We start from the raw sequence: 24,929 nt of genomic DNA on the forward strand, positions 1-24,929 counted from the left end.
TGTTTGTTGTTAGTGTTGTAACAGTCAAAACAAGTTACCCCAATGTATTTTTCCTTCAATAGTGTAATAAGTACTCAGTAATCTTGTCATCCAAATTAATGAGGAAGGATGTATTATATGACCTATTCTGTGTTGGTTGGAATCTGTCTGCATCATACATTTCTGGATTAGTAATAAAGAAGCTTTCAATGTATTCCTTTATGTCTGATTGCATACTTAGGCATGAAATATTGCATACTTAGGCATATTGCACACTTAGTATGGTATATTGCATACTTAGGCATGTAATGAATGTGTCAGTTTGCTGCATTGTATCACAAACCAAAATGAACAGATATAGATGCCTAAATCAAGAAATTGATGTTACAAAAGTTCCATGTTGGACATTAGATTTCTCAATCATGCCAAAACACGAGGGCCATTTTGGTCCCTGACAAATTGTTCGAGGACCTTATTGGTCCCTGGCAAAAAGCACGGGGCCCTTATTGGTCCCTAACCAGAGAAAAATAGGCACATGAAGACATTGCATTTTTATGCAGTCCAAGTTTACAAAGAAGAAGTGCAGAATGTACAAATACAGGGTGCTGTCCAATTTGTTAAAACAGAAGACATGGTATGACTTGCATTTGACAAGTAGAGCCTGGATTGCTTCTCAAAAGCTCTCCTAAGTAGTCTCTCAATTTTGCATATTGCTCTTTTTCACACCCTTCAATTCTGGCCTTGGCTTTATGAAGTGCCTTGGTCACTTTTTTCAAATGGACATGGACCTTGTACTCCTCTTTCATATGTTCATAGGCCTCAGCCCTTGTCATGTTCGACTGTGTCATTAGCCTTTTTTCTAACTTATTTGCAACCCAATCCCTACTTTCTTTCTTGTTTCTGAAATATCTGCAGCAAGTGTGGGAGTCATTAAAAGTTTTTACTTGGAAAATGGCCATTTTGTTGTTCCAAGCACAAAAAATCATCCAATCACATTCTTCATTACTACACTTGGCTCGGGCTCTGACTTTGTCATTCTTCACCCACTTGAATTGTCTTCCTAGACTAATATTGTAGTCTTTGATAGCATTTTTAAAGTGTTGCAAACTCACAAACTTCATCCCCAGCTCTAAGTGTACATGACCAAACACCTCATCCACATTAAACTTTGGATTGCCAACCCTTTCAGCCTCCTCAGCACCACTTGAAGGAGGAGTGTTCAACTCTTCAGAGTTATACCCATACCCATCCTCCTTGAAAGATATTTGCTTCTCCTCCTCTTCTATTGTATCTTCCCCTGCCACCTCCTCAACAACCTTTTTTTTCTTCTTGTTACACTTTTTTTCCAGTAGCCTTACCTATACACTCTAACTCCTTTTCACTCTCTGTTTCATCTTCATACCCTGGTGGAGGAGGTTTATATGGCTCATCCTCCACACTATCATCTGAGTCAGTAGAAAACTCATCACCATTTCCACTATCATCTTTATCACCTGAGGAAATGTGATCAGATCCACTTCCAAATGACTCGCGCTGATTATCCTCATCCCTATCACTGCCTTCCACAGGTGCAGGTGCAATAATATCAGGGGTTGCAATGCAATCTTCAAAATATATTTCTATGAAGTTTCCATTACTTAATGCAGCCTTAACCATCTCCACAATATCAGAGGCCGTACTCAGAGGCCTTAAACCTACGTCTAAATCCATTGCGTTTGGCATGAGCCACAACATCTGCTTACAAGTCTCATACCCATAACCCTTGAACAGAGTATCAAGGTCACGCAGGTTGACAAAGTCAGCATCTATCTCAGGTAAATCAACTACTTTGCCATTTGCATAGGTTAGGACCCCTTCATCATCTCTGATTAACACACCCCCATGATGATACCTTATGACTATATATTCATCCATTTGTAAAAAAAAAACAGACCACATGACAGTTACTTCACAACGTTAACAACCAATCAGATTTTAACAACAATATGATTTTGCATATATAACCCAACACTGGCGTGTAAACATACAGGGCAGTAAATTGCAAAAAAATGTCACTTTTACAAAATATGCATGCAATACAGGGACTAACATCAGGGTCCACAAAGCACTAAAAAAATGCCAAAAAACTTTTCAAACCGGGACCACAGACATAAAAGGGTTTGTTTTTTGTAAACCCTAACCAAATAAACAAACAATGGACCGCACATGGGGATCATATCCAACATAAAATACACAACATGTAGTGAGGGGGGACCACATATATGGAAGGATTTCTGACAAAACGTACCTTAGTGCATGTAAGACAACACCCACAATCGAACTTTCTTTAACCACCAAAGAACCAGCCGTTCCAAATCCTTCACTGTTCACGCTCGATTGTCTTACCAGAAACCACTGTCTTTGACAATGCTCACCGTTCAACGAAGCTTCGGAGGTAAACAATGGGGTTCCTCGCAAGTTGAAAAACTTAAGTGAAATATGGATGTCTAACTACCGTTCATTCCAGTGTAGTTGATGAGTTGTCTCAACACAAGAAACGACGTTGTCCGCTAATTTGGAAAGCTCTCAACCTATTTGCAACAAAACATCGTCGTCTCTTCTTCCATGCTGTCAAACGTCCAAGCCGCGTCAGCACACTTACGTGCCACATGGGCACCGTTAGTTGGGCCGTTACGGGGGAGTTAACACAAGAATCAACGTGGCCCCTTTTTTATTATTTTAGGGACCATTTTGTCCCTTTTTTTTTTGCTAAGGACTAAAACGGACTTCGTGAATATTTTCAAAGACTAAAAATGATATTTACTCTTTTTTTAAATTGACCAACGTCACAACCGCAATGTGATCACTGATCACCGGTGGTCCTTAATAATTTAACATGGGTAAATGATTACTTTAGTGTTTTTTTTTAAATAATTTAATATTCAAACATATTATTAATGTAATGCAATGAATTTCGCATTCCTTTATACAGGACTGTTATGTGTTGTACGTGAATAAAACAAGAAATTTATTCTAAACAAAAATTAGCCATAATTTTATTAATTCCGTAAGATTAATATCACATGTTTCTCATACGAAACTGTTATAAAATTAATCACATGATTAATTTTTGGGTAATTGTAGTCTTATGTCACAGCAAATTTTTTTTATCTCATGCACACTTAACTTGAAGTGAGGCCCACCACAAAAGAGAAGAAAAAAAAAAAAAAAGAAATGGCACAAGTATCGATGTATGGACATAAAATAAAAATAAAATCCTGTTGCATAAGATTAATATTGCCCTTAATTTTTTTTAAAAAAATATGTGAATGTGGGAGCTCTGCATGTGGGCATACCGAACTAGTCCCATAAGAATTTTGTGTGGGCCCACTTTTTTTTTTATCTTAATAAAATATTTATTTAAGATTTAAAAAAAACACATTAACATGGTGGTTTAACCCAGTAATCTTGCAGGCTTTCAGCTGATATATTATTAACTTGACTGCGAAGAAATATTGAAAAGTCAAAGAAATGTTTAGATGCATATAATGTATGAAGCGAATAAATTATTATTTCTTTTATGAGATAATTTTATATTCTATATACATAAAACTGTGTAGATTTATATTCTCTGTTTTACTCTTTTCTTTTATTATGGCTCCACATAGGTTCATACATATTTATACTTTTACAATATGACAAATATTATTCTCTAAAACAAATCCTCTAAATTGAAATTATTTTAGTTGAACTATTTTTTTTAATTTTCGTAGGCACACGACCTTTTAATTTACTTAATTTAATAATTTAATTATTATTATTTTCATTTTATTTTGTATTTTAATTATTATTTACATAAAAATAATTATATAAACAACGTGCTGCTTACATCAGATATTATGTTTAATAATTTTGCATAAAAAAACAACTTAGTCTTACTTTTGACCCTCAATTTATAAATAATTTAATAATGAGTTTTATGTTTATTATGTTACTTAATATAACTCCACTTTCCTAAACACATAATAAAGTAGTGGGGTCCACATATTTTTCTTTTTTTTTCTTCATCATTTTACTTTCTCTCTCCTTTGTTGTGTGCGTAGAAAAATAAAGTTATGTTATGTAACATAAATAACAAACAAAAAACTCTTTAATAATATTTACCAAAAAACAAACTTAAATAAGAATATTTGGAAAAGTCAAACAACCCATGAAAGTTGAAAATGCGAATTTTGGAATAAAGAATGTATTGTCATAAAATAATTTAAAAGCTGAGAGAGAAAAGCCGCCTTTCTCCTTGGAGGCTTTGACCAACGAGGCCTCATGATTTTTGTGTGTTGTTCAGTCTCCATTGCTCATTACGACTTTCATTGTGATCTCCGCACACAATGTATGCAATGCAGCCACCGCCACCGCCGCCGGAGAATCCAGATTCCGAAGCTACCGGTGCTCCTTCTCTGGTCAGAACTTACCACGCCTGGAAAGGCAATAACGTAAGTTACAAACACAACTTTTTTTCTTTCTTTCTTTCAAACTGATCGCTTTTCAGTAATTGATCCTTTAGGGCTTTTGCTTCGTGAATCGTGAGTTCATTTCCGAGTTTTCCGTTAAAATAAATGAATAAATAAAATCTGAATTTATTTGGAAGCAGCGCGAGTAAATTTATTTATTTTTCTTGCGCGTTGACTGATGCAGATGTGCAGAGAGAGCTTTGATTTTTTGTTCATGGCGAAAAATTCTTAAGTTTCTGTTGCAATTTATGCATCCTTTTGATAATGACTCGCAATTTCGTTAGCTGACGAATGCAGCAATGTGCCTTGCTTTCCATGTTATGCTGTTCCTGACCAATTGAGTTTTATACCTTTCTTTTGGTCCTTGAGGTTGTAATTGATCTCTGCCTCCCAGTTAGATGTGCATTTCGTAATGTTCCTTCCAAGAATACCATCAAAGTAAACGCGTAAGATACAAATTTGATAATATTCAACTTTTTATTTGAATTATAGAGAATTATGACTTAATATTTATCTAGTTAGATTGAAGCAACAAAGTTATAGATGCGCGTATATAATGATAAACAGTTATCTCCAGGAATAGGATTTCTATAATCTGTTTGTGCAAAACCATATTCAACTTTCTACATTTGCACTATAAAATTCTATGAACTACTCTCATGTCAAAACAGTATAAAGGGTATTGACTGTTGTTATATGAAGCAACCGATCCTTGTTGTTGGTCATTTTTATTTATTTGTACAAGGATCAATATTTTATTCTTTAATACATTGGTTTGTTATAATGGCTTTCTTCCTGTTCTGAATTCGTCTCTCAAATTTTTCAGGTATTTTTTCTTCAAGGGAGGCTTATATTTGGACCTGATGTGAAATCAATATTTATATCTATTTTTCTTATAATCACTCCTATTGCCGTTTTCTGTGCTTTTGTAGCCAGGAAACTGTTAGATGATTTTCCTCATCACTCGGGATTGTCAATATTGATCATAGTTATTGTTCACACACTGTTCGTAAGTTATTTTCTCTCTCTAAAATCTATCCCCATTCATTGATTGATGAAACCATGATTTGTTTTAATATGCTCAATAATCGCTCTCATCCCCTAGTATGATCTTCTAGACTTCTAGTAGAGCCATCGCTTGTCTTACCTTATCTATTTAAGTGATGCATATGTTCTCCTTTTATATGCAAATGACTACCACTATCTTACTTCAAGATACATTCTGGTAGAGGTTTTTCCATGGATCTTGCACAATAGCAGAATTTCACATTATTTTTCTGTTGTAATATAGATATTTACTCTGGAGGCACGACCATCTAGGTCTTTTCATCTCTTAGTTTCACCGTATTTTGATTATGCTGTAATGCTGAATTGGTATTGCAGTGCCCTAAAGGAATGCCAAACAGCATATCCCATTAAACCCTTCTTTTTTATATCCAAGTATTCTCTGTACCATTTCCTAAATGTAAGATGTGATAGATGTTGAGCTTTTTTGGATCTGATTATTTTTTAGGATACACTGGTTTTTTTCCCTTTTTCCAAAGCCCTCTCTCAAATTTTTTTGATAATAAGATGATTTGAACAAAAAATAAGCAAATCCAAATACACGTTAACTTTGACTTGCAAAATCAAGAATCAGTGCAAAAATTCTTTCACTTGCTTGTCTCTCGAAAAACCTGCAATGAGAATGATGACTTGTTATCTCGAGGCAAAGTTTTAAATCATCCAGAAAGACATTTTTCAGTTATCATAATGTTTAACACTTAAAATGCTCTGTTTATTCTATCTTACTTGCTTGCAAGTGTCTCTGCATACGGAACAATTGATGCTGAAATTAGAAGAGTTTTTTCCCATAACCCCTTACCGATAAGTATGCTCTTAGTTACGTATCATTTTGGAGCGTTGTCATTTACTGCTAAGATAAGTTCAGTTGAAAAGTCAAAAGGCATTCAGAGTTCATCTTAATTTGAAAGGAAATTCATTTTCAGACTGGAAGTGCAACATGCCTTGTCTAATTATTTTTGTAGACATTTTGAGTTCAGACAGCTTGCGTATTTTGCTGTCTATAAATAATGTTTATAGAGATAATATCTGGATTCCATAAACTTGAAGAATTTCTTGTTTAAAAACATGCTGCTGGCTGGCCTGCCACACATTCCGAATTGGAGACAGAATTTGGTTGAGATTTGAGGGGGAGAAGATATGGGAGGAGGGAGTATAATTTTGAAATGAAGCAAAATGTTGTAGGTTCTCATAAATATTAGTCAGGTATAAAGATCTTGTGAGCTGCTTTCTTAACAACCCACAAAAAGTTATATAAACCTTAGCTCTTTGTTTTCGTACTAAAACTTTTCACAATTGAATAAATCCAACATCATTTGCGTACAACTATGATACTGTTAAGATATGAGTTCTGGAAAGTTTTCCTTTTCTATTCAACTATTTTCACCTCTTAAAGGAGGGATATTTATACAAGGGACTCTCAACAATCAAATACATAAAAATAGGAAACTATCCTAACTACTTAACAATAATCAGAATAAATTCTGTAACAAACAAAACATTCTTATCTCTAAGGAACTATAATTCAAATTCAATTTATATTTTCAACACTCCCCCTCAAGTTGGTGCATGTATATCTGTCATGCCCAACTTGTCAATGAGTCTATCAAATACTTTTACTGAAACACCTTTTGTTAGCACATCTGCAAGCTGGTCTTCTGATCGAACATGGGGTATCTGGATCACTTGATTTTCTAAGTTTTCCTTAATGAAGTGTCTATCTACTTCAACATGTTTAGTCCTATCATGTTGAACCGGATTGTGTGCAATTTCCACAGCAGCTTTGTTATCACAAAAGAGCTTCACTGGCTGATCATATTTTATCCCTAAATCAGCAAGTATGCTTCTTATCCAAAGTAGTTCGCAGATGCCATATGACATTCCTCTGAATTCTGCTTCTGCGCTGGATCTTGCTACTACCTTCTGTTTCTTGCTCCTCCATGTGACTAGATTCCCTTCTACAAAAGTGAAGTACCCGGAAGTAGACTGCCTAGTAGTTTTATCTCCAGCCCAATCAGAGTCTGTATATCCTTCTATGCAAGCCTCCTTATTTTTTGAGAATAGAAGACCTTTTCCTGGTGATCCCTTCAGGTATCTAAGAATACGATATACTACCTTCATATGTTCTTCACTAGGAGAGTGCATGAACCTGCTCACTACACTTACAGAGTAGGCAATGTCAGGTCTAGTGTGTGACAAATATATTAACTTTCCTACTAACCTTTGATATCTGCCTTTATCCGTTTCAACTTGTCCTGGATATATGCCAAGGGAGTGATTCATCTCAATCGGGGTGTCACACGGTTTACAAGCCATCATTCCAGTCTCAGATAAAATGTCCAGTGTATATTTCCTTTGACACATGAATATCCCTTGTTCAGATCTTGCAATTTCTATTCCCAGGAAGTACTTCAGTTGTCCTAGACTCTTCATTTCAAACTCAGCAGCAAGTTTTTTTTCCAATATTTTTATTTCTTCTATATCATCTCCTGTTAGAACCATATCATCTACATAGACAATTAAAATGGAAATTTTACCTTCCTTTCGTTTAATAAACAGTGTGTGGTCCGAATTGCTTTGCCTATAGCCAAACTTCTTCATTGCAAGTGTAAGTCTGCCGAACCATGCTCTTGGTGACTGTTTGAGACCATATAAGGCTTTATTTAACTTGCAAACTGTATTTTCTTTTGCCTTTACTCCTGGTGGAACCTCCATGTAGACTTCTTCCTCTAAACTACCATTCAAGAAGGCGTTCTTCACATCAAATTGCTTTAACGGCCAGTCTCTGTTTGCTGCTATTGATATTAAGATTCGGATGGTGTTGAGCTTAGCTACTGGAGCAAATGTGTCTTGGTAGTCTATCCCATACTTCTGAGTGTATCCCTTTGCCACAAGTCTCGCTTTATATCTATCTATGCTTCCATCTGCCTTTAGCTTAACCGTGTATACCCATTTGCATCCAATTGTCTTCTTTCCTTCTGGCAAATTTGTTAGACTCCAAGTTTGATTACTCTGAAGTGCCTTCATTTCAAAGTTCATTGCTTCCTTCCATTTTGGATCCTCCAATGCTTCCTGCACACTGTTAGGAATAGCTACAGAAGATAATTGATCAATCATTAAAGCATATGATCCAGATATCCTATGAGATGACACATAGCTGGTAATGGGATATTTAATTTTTGCATTCGGGTCTGGTTCATAAGTAGTCCGGGGTACACCTTTATTTTGTCTTTCTGACCTTCTTACTTGAATATCCGAATCAGAATTTGGTAAAGTGGGATCAGGAATTACCTCAAGAGTAGCTTGTGTTTCAGAGTTGTCCATAGCAGGAGATTCAGTTATGAGAGGTAGACATGGTGACCCTTCAGGTGTAGGAGGTTCTGCATGATCGGGACTGGTGTGTAGATCCGTGGCTGAGACTTCTGGGGAAGTGAGATTTTGTGCTGATGTAGGAGTTATGGTCACAGGGAAGGAAAATTCTTCTTCTCTTATATATTTAGTCTCCCCCTGAGAAGAAGGATGGAGGACTCCCCCTGAATAAAAAGCTTCGGATTCCCGAAAAGAGACTTCAAGTGTGACATGCAATTTTTTAGTTGTGGGATCGTAACAACGGTATCCTTTTTGGAATTCAGAATATCCGACAAAGATGCATTTTTTCGCACAAGGTTCAAGCTTACTGCGGAGGGGTTTAGGTACATGAACATAGGCAGTGCAACCAAAGATTCGAGGTTCTAATTTAGTGACATGAGGAATAGAGAAATAGGATTCAAGCTTCTGGTGCGGGGTGAGGAAATTCAAGGCACTGGAGGGAGTACGATTTACGAGATAAGTAGCGGAGAGGACTGCCTCTCCCCAATAGGATGAGGGAACATTCATGCCAAACAGTTGGGCCCGGACCACTTCTAAAAGTTGTCTATTCTTTCTTTCAGCCAAGCCATTCTGCTGAGGGGTATAAGTACAAGATGTTTGGTGTTTAATTCCATGGAAAATTAGAAAGTCAGAGAAGGGTTTATTTTTATATTCCAGGCCATTATCAGATTGCAGAATATGGATGGAGCTGTTAAATTGATTTTTAACCATACTATGAAATTTCTGAAACATAGAAAATACTTCAGCTTTATTTCGAAGGAGTGAAATCCAAACCATCCTAGTACATTCATCAATAAAGGACACATAATAGTGAGACTGGGAAAGGGAGGGAACCTTAGCAGGTCCCCATACATCTGAATGAATTACTTGAAAGGGGATACAACTCTTATTGGGACTGGGGTAAAAAGACATGCGATGGCTTTTAGCCATGTCACAAACAGAACACCTAAACATAGAAGGACTGCATCTAACAAATAAGTGAGGAAACAATTTTTTAAGAGAATAAAAATAAAGATGTCCCAGTCGCCGATGCCAAAGCCATATTGCAGAATGAGAAGACTCAGAAATTAGAACTTCAGAAGGAGAAGAGACTGGCACCTTGGTAACCGAAGCTACTGGGTGCTGGGAAGAACCATGTTTGAGGTGGAAGAAGTAGAGGTTGCCATGTCTAACACCATAGCCAAGGATCTCCTGCGTCTGGACGTCCTGAAACTCACAAAATGTAGGCCAAAAAACCACAATACAGTTAAGGTCTGATGTAAGTTTACTGACAGAAATTAAGTTAAAATCGAGAGATGGTACCACAAGGACCGAATGGAGGGTGAGGGTCTGTGTTAGGGAAATGGTGCCCTGACCAGTGATCGGGGCCGAGCCACCATTAGCGGTGGTGACAGTGGTTTTATCACAAGGAAAGGACTGTGTCAACTCAGAGGCATCACGAATCATATGATCCGATGCAGCAGTATCAATTATCCAAGAGGTATTCCCAGAGTATGCAGAGAAAGCAAGAGATTTACCTAGGATTCCTTCATAGATAGCATGAGCTTGAGGAGGAGTAGAGGTGTCTCCTTCAGAAGATGACCGCAGAGCCTTAGAGGGGAAACGAGCAACCAAGGCAGAGGAGTCAGAGGAAGGAAGTGGACGATTCATAGTGATACGCTGCTGATTTTCACGGCGGAGGAACGCATATGTGCCTTCCAGGTCCAGCTTCGGATCTTTCCTGAGAATCTCGCCGCGAACATGATCATATTCGGAGTCAAGGCCGCTCAGAAAAATGTAGACACGCATGCGGGCTAAGGATGAGTGCGTGTTGACCACATCGTTGACAGTGGTTGCTGAAGATGAGATTCGGTGATCGATCTCTTGGAATATGGCCAGGAGATCAGTGTAGTAGGTAGACAGGGGACGACCGAGCTGCTTCATGGAGAAGGAGCGCTGATGAAGCTCGAAAAGACAGGTCTCGTCGGATCCGTCATAGAAGGTCCGAAGCGCCGCATCCCAAATCTCTCGAGCGGATTCCAAGCGAATAAACCGCTGCATCAAGGATGGCGTCATCGATTCGATTAGCCAACTCTTTACTTTCTTGTTCTCAGTAATCCAGGTGCCATAAAAAGGATCAGTGGTGGGTGGTTTCACGGTGGCTCCGGTGAGGTAGCCGGACTTATTTCTGGCCCCAATACGCATATCCATCAACTGGGACCAGAGAGGGTAGTTGCCATCATCAAGAAGGACGGTGACAGGGAAGGAGGAAGCATCGTTTTGGATGATGATGTTGGGAGAAGGAGCGGAGGTGTGAGACGCGTTTGGGGAGCGTTCTGGAGAAGCTTCTGGAGATGTGGGAGAGGAGGCCATTACGGCTAAAGGAAAAAAAAAAGAAATGAGGGAGTTGGGTCGGGTCGGGTAGAAAATTAGGGTTTTGGGAAATTAGGAAAAGGAAAAAAAACAGAGGAAATTAGGGAATGGGATTGGGTGGGTCGGGTAGGAAATTACGGGAAGAAAAAAAAGGATAAATAGGATGGGAGTAGGGATACTGGAGAGATTAGAAAAAAAAAATTCAATGATAAAATTTTTAATGGATCGAACACTGCTTTGATACCATGTTAAGATATGAGTTCTGGAAAGTTTTCCTTTTCTATTCAACTATTTTCACCTCTTAAAGGAGGGATATTTATACAAGGGACTCTCAACAATCAAATACATAAAAATAGGAAACTATCCTAACTACTTAACAATAATCAGAATAAATTCTGTAACAAACAAAACATTCTTATCTCTAAGGAACTATAATTCAAATTCAATTTATATTTTCAACAATTTATGGGTGAACAGAATCTACAGAAAACCATTGTTTTTATTCCCTACTCAAATGAGCAGAAAATGATGACTATATATAGGAATTTTCAAATTTCGGCATAGATTACTTTTTCATTTGTTATCGAGATCTGTTATAGCTCTGTTTCTCATTCAGTGCTGTACTCCTAAGTCTTAAAATGTGTTCCCAGGTTCTGATCACCCTTGTTCTGACCTCAGGAAGAGATCCAGGCATTGTACCTCGTAATGCTTATCCTCCGGAACCAGATGACCATCCAGCGATTGCAAATATGAACAATGGACAAAGTCCACGGCCACGTTTGCCACGGACGAAGGACGTAATTGTCAATGGTATACCTGTGAAAATCAAATACTGCGATACTTGCATGCTGTATAGACCCCTCCGTTGTTCTCATTGCTCAGTATGTGATAACTGCGTGGAGCGATTTGATCATCACTGCCCATGGGTGGGCCAGTGTATTGGATTGGTAATGACCATTCTTTCATATCTTCACTGTGATGGTATCCTAAGAACAGTGTCTCGGTCATTAGAAGATTAATGTTTCCTCTTTCCTGCTAAGTTTTTAACTGCTCTTTTGTCTCACTAATCTACTATTTGATGAAATCTTCTTCTTGCCCTCGTGAATTCCCCACAGATAAAATCAATTTTAGTGGGATATTCGAACTCTTAGTTTACTGTGTTCAAATGCTTAGAGTCACTAATAAAAAATAGATACGGGTACAGTCACTATTACTATTGAAAGAGGGATAAGGAGGCATGTCTAAACAACTTAATCATGGATGTTGAATATATAGTCCGCTGATGGAGGTAGTGCTTAAAAATTACAGGGAATGCGCAACAATAGAATTTGTTATGGAAGGAGGGATAGTAATGGCCCTTGGAATCATGTCTTTGGCTTCCTAAATGGATATTTGAAAAAGTTCCACGTGTCTATTGAAATTCATAGTATTTGTTAATTATGCTGATCATATTCTTATCCTTTGCCAGAAAACAAAGTAATTGATGATTTTTAACAAGTGTTTTGGTATTTTTCTGCTTTCATGCCTAATACACTTACAACGGCACGTGGCAAAGGACAAACAACAATATAACAATTATATTTATAGTAGATATGATTAATATGATCATAAAATTGCTAAATCAGCTTCTTCTTCTTTTCCCTTTTTGCTTGTATGTACATTGGCTGCAGCGAAATTACCGGTTCTACTACATATTTGTCTTCTCTGCAACTCTGCTTTGCTTGTATGTACATGGCTTTAGCTGGGTCTACATTAAGAGGATCATGGACTCTGAGGAAATATCAATTTGGAAAGCAATGACCAAAACTCCCGCATCCGTTGCACTTATAATCTACACTTTCGTTTGTGTCTGGTTTGTTGGTGGCTTGACTGTTTTCCACACGTATCTCATCAGCACAAACCAGGTTTGAATGTCATTCAGTTCATGATCTTTTGGACCTTGCATTTGACTTTTAACTGTTTGTGGGTGTATCCAATCATCGTTTATTACATTTGTAAAGAACCTTGGGATACACCACCCCAAAAACTAGCTCAAAGGGTGGGAGTGCCCAAGACCTTATAAACTCCACATTAGTTGCACATACAACCAATGTGGGACTATATATCTCAACACGCCCCCTCACACAAGAGCCCAATTGGGCTTGAAGAGTGGACAATGCAACAGGCCCAACCTACCTGCTTGCATTTGACTTTTAACTGTTTGTGGGTGTATCCAATCATCGTTTATTACATTTGTAAAGAACCTTGGGATACACCACCCCAAAAACTAGCTCAAAGGGTGGGAGTGCCCAAGACCTTATAAACTCCACATTAGTTGAACATACAACCAATGTGAGACTATATATCTCAACACGCCCCCTCACACAAGAGCCCAATTGGGCTTGAAGAGTGGACAATGCAACAGGCCCAACCTACCTGTGCTAAGAAACGCCACAAGAGAAAGTGGGGGGCGGCGAGGCTCTAACTATATATCTCAACACGCCCCCTCACACAAGAGCCCGTTGGGCTTGAAGAGTGGACAATGCAACAGGCCCAACCTACCTGTGCTAAGAAACGCCACAAGAGAAAGTGGGGGGCAGCGAGACTCTAATACCATGTAAAGAACCTTGGGATACACCACCTCAAAAGCTAGCTCAAAGGGTGGGAGTGCCCAAGACCTTATAAACTCCACATTAGTTGCACATACAACCAATGTGGGACTATATATCTCAATAGCATTCTACATTTCTACATTTGAAACCATGACGTAGCCTGCTATAGAGATGATATGGTGACCTGTAAACAACGAAACACTTGGGTGCATTTCTAGTTTTGTTTTCTTACATATGTTGATGAAAATTCATTGTTTTATGTCCAGTCTACTTATGAAAATTTTAGATACCGGTATGACCGACAAATCAACCCATATAACAGAGGGATAGCTGCGAATTTCAAAGAAGTATTCTGCACTAGCATTCCTCCATCCAAGAACAATTTCAGGTCTAAGGTTCCAAAGGAGCCATCAGATTCATCTCAAAGAGTGGGTGTTCAGTCCCTGAGCCCTATGATGAGAAAAACCACCGGGAACGTGGAATTAGTAGGGAGGCCAGTTTACAATGAGTCTGACGAAGAGGAAAGTGATTATAGAGATAGGTTGACTAACGAGGAACTTAGCAAGGATAGTGGATTGACTGATATGTCGACGGATTTAAGCAGGACAATTCGCACGGAAGGTGGGGAGGGACAAGATATTTTATTTCTTCACTCTCTGGGGGAAAGAACCAGCAGAAAGTGGGACATAACTCCTGAAGTTCTGGACAGAGTACCTGAAGTTGGGGAATCAAATTGCGCTGCTAGTGACTGTAGTAGTGGGCCTAGTGGGAACTCAACTAAAGCGGCTGCACTGCATAGTGCGTAGTGTCAGCCTGTCAGGAAAATTTCAGAGATGTAAATTAAAAGTTCAAAGGAGTAATGGGCTAAAGAAAAGAGTTATGTTAAAGTTGGGGTTGATAGAGAAATAATGCTTGTCTTTTGGTTAAATGTGGTTGGAATTTGCTTTACTGATTGCAAGATCGTTATCTGTGTACTGTGTGGTGATCTCCTAATTGCTTTAAAAAAGGAGTTTGTGTACAGAAGAAAAATAGAATTTGTAGAAAATGATCATTCAAATCTGTATATTACACTTTTTATCTTTCAGTTTGCTTTTCCTTTATTATATTCCTTTGGCAATTTCATTAGCCGGAATTGTTGATGTATTGTTATGAGAAAATGTGGGTAATGTGATTATAATAACTCTAATAGAGATATATCCAGACACTTCATGTTTCGTGAAGAAAAAAAAAGGGTCTTAAAAGAGATTTTGGCCACATAAGTTTCATGAAGTTTTGATTTGATTAAAAAATGTAACCTGATGTCTGATCGATTGAATTCAATGGGCTCGATAATCTTATTTTGGTGTAGAACTTATCCGTAAAAGGTTCAACTGACTCAAACTTGAGACAAGCGTAAAACCCATCCATAAAGAAGCCTGATTTGAAATTTTTGGCTTGGTTCATTACAAACTCATATTAGCATAAAATAACAATAATAAAATTATAATTTATTCATTAGATATAATCATATTATATTATGTTAGAAATTTATTTTACGGGCAATATTAATTAATTAGTTTTGTATTTAAAATTAATTGGGTTAATGGATATTCTAATATTGTTATTGTAACTAGCCCATTGTGATCAGATAGAATTGGGCTTCTAGCATCTGTTGTTATTGAGCCTAGTTGGGCAGCAGTGTAGGCTTTAGTGTGACTCTGGTTTTCCATGATGGTGGACCCAGTGGACACAGAATCTTTTCTGGGTTATTAGCTAGGTCCCCTCTCTAACCTATATATGTTGGAGTTAAACTCCATGAGCCATCATGCTCCCATCGCTGAGGCTGCCTTTATCGAAATAGGTGATAGAGAGGAAGATCTGGCATGTAGTTCCCTCCTTTCTTCCACTTTGTGACGATCTAATAAGGTACACACAATCCCAACTTTGATTTCATATTGTTTAAGTATTTTATAATCATATACATGATTCAGGGTTAAAATATTTCTATCGGTATCAGAGCCTTATGTATATGATTATAGGATCCATGTTGTTGAATGGAATCAAAGAATTTGGGATTTTTTTATGCATTATTTCATGAATTTTTTTTTGTATTGAATTAAGAAACTTAGGGTTTTGCTCTACACGTCGAAATCTTTACGTTAGTATTTACTGAGTTTTTGTTAGCTTCAATTAGCTATCCGACCTAAGTTTGCTATAGCTACAGTACCTTCATTCTAACATTTAAATGGCTTCTTCTTCTACGTTGTTAACCCTTTATATTTCATTTTGTTGGGTTATTTAAAGGGAATTGCTTTTGTTATTTAACATAACCTAAAATCAAATTTCCTATTCTCACAAAAGGAGGAGAGAGAAGAGAGAATAGGAAAAAGAGAAAAAATTTAAAGTAGGTCCCATATAAATTTTGTGTGTGTAGGAAAATGATTTTATGTTATGTAACATAATAAAAACAATTCCCATATTTAAAATACTTTGCGATAAAACATGGTTGCATGTGCTTGTCAGTGAGATTAAACTTCTCATTATTGTTTCCGCTTTTTGTTAGTCTGTCGTTTTTACATTTTTTATTTTATTTTTATTTTTAGTGAAATGTCGTTTTACCATTTGTCTTGCGGTATACTTGGTTAGCTATGAGATCTTTATTTTTATTTGTCTATGGCGTACGGAAGTAACGTAGAAGAGAATGAAATGGATTAATAAATTTTAGAAATATGGAATTCCCTATAAATTACGTTTAAGCTATCGGTATCCAGAAATTGGAGAAGGAAGACCTATAATAAGGTAGCTGGTGTATCTGCAGTATTATGTTAGTGGTTGGTTTTTTGTTACTTTGACAAGTTGATTTATTTATTTATTTTATTCAAAACTTTTGAAGAAGTCCACGGAAGTTTTGTAGTGAAAATTTGTTTGTTTGTTATAATATACTGTTCCATTTTTTTTCAGTTCCGATTTTCATGGCCAATTTTTGTTTACTTGAAATGTTTATTTGTTTTATCAGTTCCGATTTTCAAAGGCATGATTAAATATTTTACCGTTTGAACATATACATCTATGGGTTTATCATCTATCATTTAACATGATCACAAAAAATTTCCTACACACACAACATTTTGTGGGGCCCGCAGCAAAAAAAAAACTTCAGCACGCAAAATGAATCTCTATAACATAACACAATCACTTTTCCTACAATATAACTCTTATAAAACCCTACCTCTATTAGTGCCAAAATAATAGATGATCCAGAGTATCAAAATTTGGTATTTGTCTTATTATATTAAATGTTGTGTCATGGCCATAACTGTTAGATACTTTTTCGTGATATTTGTTGCATGATATCAGTTACTTGAAGTAATATTCCGTGGAACATAATCATTAGGTAGTGTTTGGTTGAAGGTTTATTTTGGGATTGATGAGAAAGTGTAAGTGAATATTGAAAAATACCACGTTTGGTTCAGGTTTTTTCAAAAAATACTAGGCAAATAGGATAGATGGAAAAATGACTTTTGTGTTGATTTTTGGATAAAATTCACTGTTACAGAATACCCCTTGAGATGTGGTATTTTGAGATAACTGGAGAAGTAAAAAAACAGGTGCAAAATTTCTCCCGAACATAGATTTTACATATTTAAATAAATTTCTCTGGTAATACTTCAGTCAACCAAACAACTCTTTTTACATTTTCCTACCAAACTCACTTTCCAACTATTTCCCTATCAATTACATTTCCCTAGTAAAAATTTTTCTCCTGAACCAAACACTACCTTAGTGTTTTGTTTAGTGGTTTTACTGTAAACCCATGATATTAACTTGTATGTGTATATATAGTATCACTATTACTGTTCCGCTTTTCCGTTTTTTGTTTTGCCAATTCCGATTTTCAAGGCACAGTTTTTTTTTTTTTGGTATATTGCCAGGAGGTATCCCCATTCAGCCTTTTCCGGGCACCATGCCTTCGGGGTACAGCCCGTTTGGGCTAGCCCCTCATTGTAACAGTGTGTGCACTAAGCTTCGCAACCAGAGAAAGGACTAGACTAATCCCCCAACCGAAGATTTTTGACTTATCCTCTAGCCCCCACAAATTTTTTAAGAAACTGCTTGAGGCAGGGTTTGATTCCTGCATCAAACAATCCCTCAGGAGCTCAGCTGCCAACTGAGCTACCGTTAGGGGTTAGGCACGGTTTTTTATTTCAACAGAAACTTCTTGTTATATAAATAAATTAACAGATTATTATATTATTTTAACAAGAAACGATTTTTTCGGTATTTTACACTCTCAGGGAATTGAACCAGACGTGAAATATTTCTATTCATATATTTCTAATGACATATCACTGTTCGTATACCTTCTAGATAACCTTCATCGTGATATAATATTACTGTTCTTTTTTTACCGTTTGAATGACATATGACAATAGATATCTTGAATGACATATAACAATAGATATCGAGTTATTATATTTGGTATAGGGATGTTATATTTGGTATATTGTTATTATATTGTTACTGTTCATATACCCTCTGTCCACAGTACCGTTTCGGGATGTTACATATAATATTGTTATTATATTTGGTATATATATATATATTTTAGGATATATCTATTCTGTTAGATATATTTATTTTTATCGTTACATTTTGTTGTTGTTGACTGATTCAATTTAGTAGATATACTTCTTGAATCGCATCGTCATATTTGTTTGAAAAAGATATATCTTACTGTTGTCTAATAAATATATTAATTCCGATTTTATCGATTCCGATTTTTAAGAAGATTGTAACAATAAGATATATCTTATCTTTTGCTTCCAGTAAAGTCAAATGGGTTTGCAGTAACGGATTCAAATGTGCGAAGATTAATAAGCTTCAACAATAAAATTGGTTTTATATTGTTCCTATTATTATATTATTGAGTAGCATATCCATGCTGTATTTTAAATATACGCTGCATTATTTGAATTTTATATAATAATTTTAAAATTGCTTTGCACATCCAGTAATGATATAAACGAAATATTGTTTTGATACACAATTTTAATAATTGTGGTTGACATATGAGTGGAATTTTTCTTGATTTACAAATGCAATATTTTTTTTAGAAACACATGTTGGAAAAGTGTTTCATGTTGTTTGAGCATGTTTGGTTCATGAGTTATTATTATTGTTTAATAATTATTATATGTTAATTACCTGCCAAAGGGAGTTTTTAATATATAATAATAAATTACATGAAGATAGATTTTATTGATGGGAATATGTAATTGAAAATTATTTATCTGCCCAAAGGGGATAAATTTTTTGAAAATTACGTATGATGTTTTTATGTTGGAATTAAGGAGATATATAATTTATAAAATTTATCTGCCCAAAGGAGATAAATTTTAGACAATTATATATAATTCTCTCCGTTGTTAAATCTTCATGTGATAAAAAATAATTATATATTATATACTCTGCCCAAAGGAGAGTCTATAATATTTAATTATTTTTGTTATTGCTCATGACTATATTGCGTTATGTGTGTAAATCAGTTAACTTTTATGTTAACAATAATAATTGTTACGGTTTGTGTGTATATCACGAAAGAAGATATTTCCTATATTGATCAATTTGGATTTTGCATTATTATTTACGTGTCCCATACAAATCATTGTTACGGTTTGTTTTGATTTGGGTGTCGTTTATATATATGTTTGCATGTCATTTTTTAGTTTGTTGTTTTAATTTTTTAAAAGAAGGTTGAGGCTTCTATCAGTTGACCATGAATATAAAGAATCATGGATCCCCAAAATAAAGTTTTGTTGGAATGCGTACTGTTAGCATTGTGGTTGTTGAACCTCGTTGGATATCTATTTGTAGAAATATATGCATTGAGAAGACATATCTTTAATCTTTTAGTTTCCTTTTTCTAAAATATTGGGTGCAAATAAGTAAATAAATTCAAGGGCAGTACCTGGATGAACAAAGTAAATCGCGAATCTTTTGTATTATTATTTTATTTTTATTTTTTATTTTTTTGTTTGATCTTTTCTACTGAACAAAAGAAGATCGAAGCCTTATTTTAGTTTCAACTTTTGGAGATTGATTAGTTTGCTTAATAAGTGGGTGGGGATCTGGCTTAAGTGTAAAGGTTATATATGGTATTTCTTGTTAACTCTTCAGGAATCTATATTTCTTAGGCCTCTTCAAATATTTTCTCAGCATGCTTCTTTACATTTACTTTGGATATTCTGTTAGTACAATTAGCTTCTTGTAAAGATAACTACCCAAATTGGATACATTATTCTTACCTTTCTTGGGACTAATTGGAATGTTGTGTAGTGCAACATGTTGGGCATTGTTGATATTCTATTATTTTGAATTATTATATGTTACAAATATGTCTGGTTTTATATTGAGGTTAATATGGAATATGTGTACTTAATTTTAATATTAGAATAAAAATTGATTTTCGAAGAATTTTTATTTTTTTTATCACCTTTGAGAATGATTTTGACACATATTTCTTATTTGAAAGAACTTTGATTTTATGTTTTTTTTGTGTGATAAAAATTAACTTATGTTAAGCTCTTCAGTTATGAATTTTATTTTTGGGTATATTTTGGTGCACAGTGTATTAAAAAAATTAGCTCTCAATTGATATTGTTATATGATTTTGTACTCTCAGCCTATGTTGCATGCTGTGATATATTTTTTTTGTTTATTGGATTGTATGCTTCCGCTTGAACTGTTTAAATGTAAAAATTATTGAAGAATGCTTCTAGTTATTTCATGCAATTTCCTTCCCAAAAGGGGTTATTGTGTTTTAATTGGAAGCTTAACTGTAATAAAATTATTGGAGGTGCATTGGTCTAGGTGATCTATCTGCCCAAAGGAAACAGATCTCTGAAGTCAGTGTATGCTAATTAATTGATTCATCTACATGAAAGTAAGTGAGAGTAAATATATTTTCTTAGTACTTTATGTAGATGACATTTTATTTGCTAGTAAGATGTTGATTTATTAACTAAAACAAGAGCCTTTTATCTAAAAGCTTTGATAAGAAAGACCTTAGAGTAGCTTCCTTCGTGTATATAACATGAGTTTAAATTCTTTTGATTCCTTTGGTTAGTGGGAGTCATATTCAGTTTGTTTATCTAAAAGCTTTTATCTATGCAAACTGATAATTATTTTGTGATATTTGTTTGAATTATCGTAATTGATAATCATCATTATTATTATTTCTTCTGTCGACTGAGAAATATATGTATGAAATAATATCTTTAAGCATGTTGTGAGCTTAAAGGTGGTTGGATGTCACAAATTTTGAGATCTCATGTTGTATTGTGACATTTTGGTTTATCCAATCTCATCAATTTCATGTCGTTTGGAAATTGTGTTAATTCAATTTCATGTCGTTTGGAAATTGTGTTAATTCAATTTCCTGATGTTTTGAAATTGTGGTAATGCAATTTCATGTTGTTGAGAAGTTGCATTACAGAGCGTAATTTCATGTTGCTTGGAAATTGCACTGATGTAATTTCATGTGGTTGAGAAATTACATTGAGGACCGATAAGAATTAGTGTGTCACATTGTTGATCACATTTTGGCACTAATTCTTACTACGCTAGTAGGCCTTGATTCATGAAGATGTAATACTTATTGTATGTGAGTATGGAAGGTCATATGCCATGATATTTTCGGTATATTGATCGCCATATTCCTATGATGATGTTATGTTGGATTGAATTGTGTTGAGATGCTGGAATTGGAATATTGTTTTTCAAAATTGTGGCCACGTAAAATTATTTTTAGTTATTAACCCGATAGAGTCGTTTTCTAAATAAAATGATTTTCAAAATAATATTACATTAATTAATATAGCCCAAGTGGGAGAATGTTAGAAATTTATTTTATGGGCAATATTAATTAATTAGTTTTGTATTTAAAATTAATCGGGTTAATGGATATTCCAATATTCTTATTGTAACTAGCCTATTGTGATCAGATAGAATTGGACTTCTAGCATTTGTTGTTATTGGGCCTAGTTGGGCAGCAGTGTAGGCTATAGTGTGACTCTGGTTTTCCATGATGGGTGGACCCAGTAGACACAGAATCTTTTCTGGGTTATTAGCTAGGTCCCCTCTCTAACCTATATATATTAGAGTTAAACTCCATGAGCCATCATGCTCCCATCGCTGAGACTGCCTTTATCGAAATAGGTGATAGAAAGGAAGATCTGGCATGTAGTTCCCTCCTTTCTTTCACTTTGTGACGATCCAATAAGGTACACACAATCCCAACTTTGATTTCATATTGTTTAAGTATTTTATAATCATATACATGATTCAGGGTTAAAATATTTCTATCATATTAATCTTGAAACAATCCAGTCCCGTGATCAATATGTCAACATCCCACTGTTCCAAACAACCTAGCCAAAAGCCGAATACCATGCAGATGCCATGGGCGACTAGCCTGCAGGAGTTGATGAGAAAGCAGAAAATTACAAGTAGCGCTTTAGGACTAGAAATTGTTGTATTGATGGGTGTAAGAACAGATCATGTTTAATTGCTATGATAATTGTAATTGGTCGAGATCAATTTTAAAATTCAAAACTTCATTCATGATTATATCGAATTGCATATTCTGATTAGATTTTGAATACCAACTATTTCACTTCTGAAAAAATCACCAAATTCATTTGTGCATAACAGAGAAATAAAATCCACCAGTGCGGTTGAATAATATATCAACCATGTACTTATGACTGCTTATATGGCAGCATCACAGACCGAAACCCCATTTTCGTTGCTTGTTTGACAACTTAAAATAAAGATCCATCCGTCCTTCACACTTCCCAGTCACACAAGCTATAAGTTGTAGAATATCAAATATTCATCATAGTTATACAACTTTTCCCCCCTCCAAATTTCAGAGATGCCAAAAAGAAAAAAAAGTAATTGAGAAGATAAAATAATTCTTAAAACTGCTAAACATTAAGAAGTTAAAATATGACAGCTCATGATCTTCACTGCATACTCTGAAACCTTTTCATGATAAGGACGCTCATCTCAAGATAACGATGTGCACAGTTTGAAAGACAAGTAGATTCACTGGAACTGAACTTACTCCCAGGTGTACCAGTGATGCATTTGTCCCAGCATGTGCTTGTCAGCTTTGCCACCATTTCATTAACCATGGCTAATTGCTGCTCTTGCTGCATTTGGAGAACAGAGTTAAAGTTTTACCACTTTACTAAGGCATGGAAAAAACATTTTCTTCTTTATGCAGCAAATCTGTAAGATCACAAGCATCTTCATGAAAGGAAAACAACAATGCCCAGAAAGAAGTTACTTACTTATAAGTAGTAGAACATCAACTTAAACCTCTAGGTACTAATAACTGAATGTGGTATAAGTATACCAATCAGAAAATGAAACTTAGACATCACATTATGCACGGACACAGCATAAGAAAGCTAGCTAGAACTGCTAATTTTTATGCCAGAATGGATGTTACAAAATTGACACTTACACTATCTACTCAAAACCCTAAAATCATTTTCTCTATCATCTGATTTTTCCTTCTTTATTCAAAGAAATGACGCCTTAACTAACTGTGTTTTAGTTTTCTTTTATACAATCTGGTCCATGCATGACAGCGTTTCTAATTGCACTTTTTACTCATTCTGCTTATTTTAAACCCTCCCCACCACACCCTTCGAAACTTTAGGGCCTTTTAGCATATATCTGCAGTTCAAACAATAATGGGTTTTAAAGCTTCCTCATTGAGAAATGAGAAGTATACTTCTATCTAAGTCTCGAGAAAAAATAAATGACAATTATACCAACAAAAATTGGCAAGTTCAAAATTGAAACAGTACAGGTCTAAGATGAAGTTTATGCAAGCAAAATTTGTCAGTGATATTCTTATTTGTGTAGCAGACTGTAGAATATGATGATTGGCAAAGTTAAGGTGTAACCAAGAAGATATAGACAAACATTATTCACAGAAAAAGTGTTTTAGCCATAGTCAAACACCACATGAACAGTTGCTGAAGTGCCACTAATCACTTCTTAAATTTTGAAAAACAACAATGATTAGATAATTTAAATTGCATTACACAGATCTCTTTACTGCAATGATTAGGGTATGCGGTTCTTGCTTTTGCATGACAATCCAGACTTATTTTATATCCATAACAGAATCTACCTTCACTATCCAACATACTTATTCTATTTGAAGTTTGAGTTCCCAAGTTTGACAGCTCATATTTAAAACCTAAAGCTTGTGTTCAGAGTTCAGACTGAGTTTGACCACCTAGACAAGCTTCATCATTTCACAAAAAGAAAACCTAAGCGACTGAACTCCACAATTTCCACATAATACACTCTACCAAGAAACATGTTCCAGATTACCCATGTACTGTTCAAGTTCAAAATACATTAAGTCTCTGATGCTAAGCAGTTGAAAAAGCCACAAACTTTAAGCTATAAACATTGTGAAACCAATTAAAAATGTGTAGTCTTCCAATTATTTTTTAAACGATAAACACGAGAGGGGGGGAAACCAGTATACAGAAAATCCACTCTTTAATTCGGCCAGAGGTCCCAAAAAGGAAACAAGGTTCTCGGAAATCAGAATTCATATGAATCAACTCCAACAACAAACACTATAGCTCAACCTTCACTGTTCTTTCCTTGCTTCAACGTAATCACATGAACGAAGAGAAGTATATATATAACTTACAGAGTAAAATTGCTGCATTTCAGGTGAGTTAAGATTTGAAAGATCCATGGAGATTGGAGAGATGATTCGGCAGTGGAATCTTCAAACGAGTTCTCACAAAAACCCTAGTAGGAGTATTCAGTGCTCGTGGCGAAACGACGATAAAATTCGTGAAAACCCTCTAAAACGACGGGACGATGATTAATGTGTTTGAAAAATGACCCACGCATACCAAGGGAAACGGCATTTTGGGCCCAATTGATTAAAAGAAAGGCCCTAAATTTGAGAAAACAAATATAAGGAACAACTTACCATATATATATTTTGGGATATAATTTTTTTATATTGTAAGAAAAAGTTATCTCATGTTGTAGAAATAAA

General features: G+C 35.4%; 3 protein-coding genes across 3 annotated transcripts; 1 reads left to right on the top strand and 2 right to left on the bottom strand.

The window, feature by feature from the left end:
• Positions 1 to 399: 399 nt before the first annotated feature.
• Positions 400 to 1,893, bottom strand: LOC133294796 (uncharacterized). The gene is made up of 4 exons (XM_061493547.1): positions 1,338 to 1,893; positions 1,027 to 1,276; positions 621 to 888; positions 400 to 492 (listed from the first exon to the last, which is right to left on the bottom strand). The coding sequence occupies exons 1-4, from the start codon at positions 1,891 to 1,893 to the stop codon at positions 400 to 402; spliced, it is 1,167 nt and encodes a 388-aa protein (XP_061349531.1).
• A 2,453-nt stretch (positions 1,894 to 4,346) lies between these two features.
• On the top strand, positions 4,347 to 14,649 carry LOC133294797 (probable protein S-acyltransferase 5). The gene is made up of 5 exons (XM_061493548.1): positions 4,347 to 4,451; positions 5,296 to 5,478; positions 11,903 to 12,199; positions 12,923 to 13,156; positions 14,110 to 14,649. Exons 1-5 carry the CDS (start codon positions 4,347 to 4,349, stop codon positions 14,647 to 14,649), a joined length of 1,359 nt encoding a protein of 452 aa, XP_061349532.1.
• A 7,866-nt stretch (positions 14,650 to 22,515) lies between these two features.
• Positions 22,516 to 24,722, bottom strand: LOC133294802 (mitochondrial import inner membrane translocase subunit TIM8-like). The gene is made up of 2 exons (XM_061493552.1): positions 24,570 to 24,722; positions 22,516 to 23,037 (listed from the first exon to the last, which is right to left on the bottom strand). The coding sequence occupies exons 1-2, from the start codon at positions 24,615 to 24,617 to the stop codon at positions 22,849 to 22,851; spliced, it is 237 nt and encodes a 78-aa protein (XP_061349536.1). The 5' UTR covers positions 24,618 to 24,722; the 3' UTR covers positions 22,516 to 22,848.
• Positions 24,723 to 24,929: the final 207 nt, after the last annotated feature.

Source organism: Gastrolobium bilobum, unplaced genomic scaffold, assembly GCF_033153095.1.
Source record: "Gastrolobium bilobum isolate Gb01-03AN ecotype WA unplaced genomic scaffold, APGP_CSIRO_Gbil_v1 utg32454, whole genome shotgun sequence".
NCBI lineage: Eukaryota > Viridiplantae > Streptophyta > Magnoliopsida > Fabales > Fabaceae > Gastrolobium > Gastrolobium bilobum.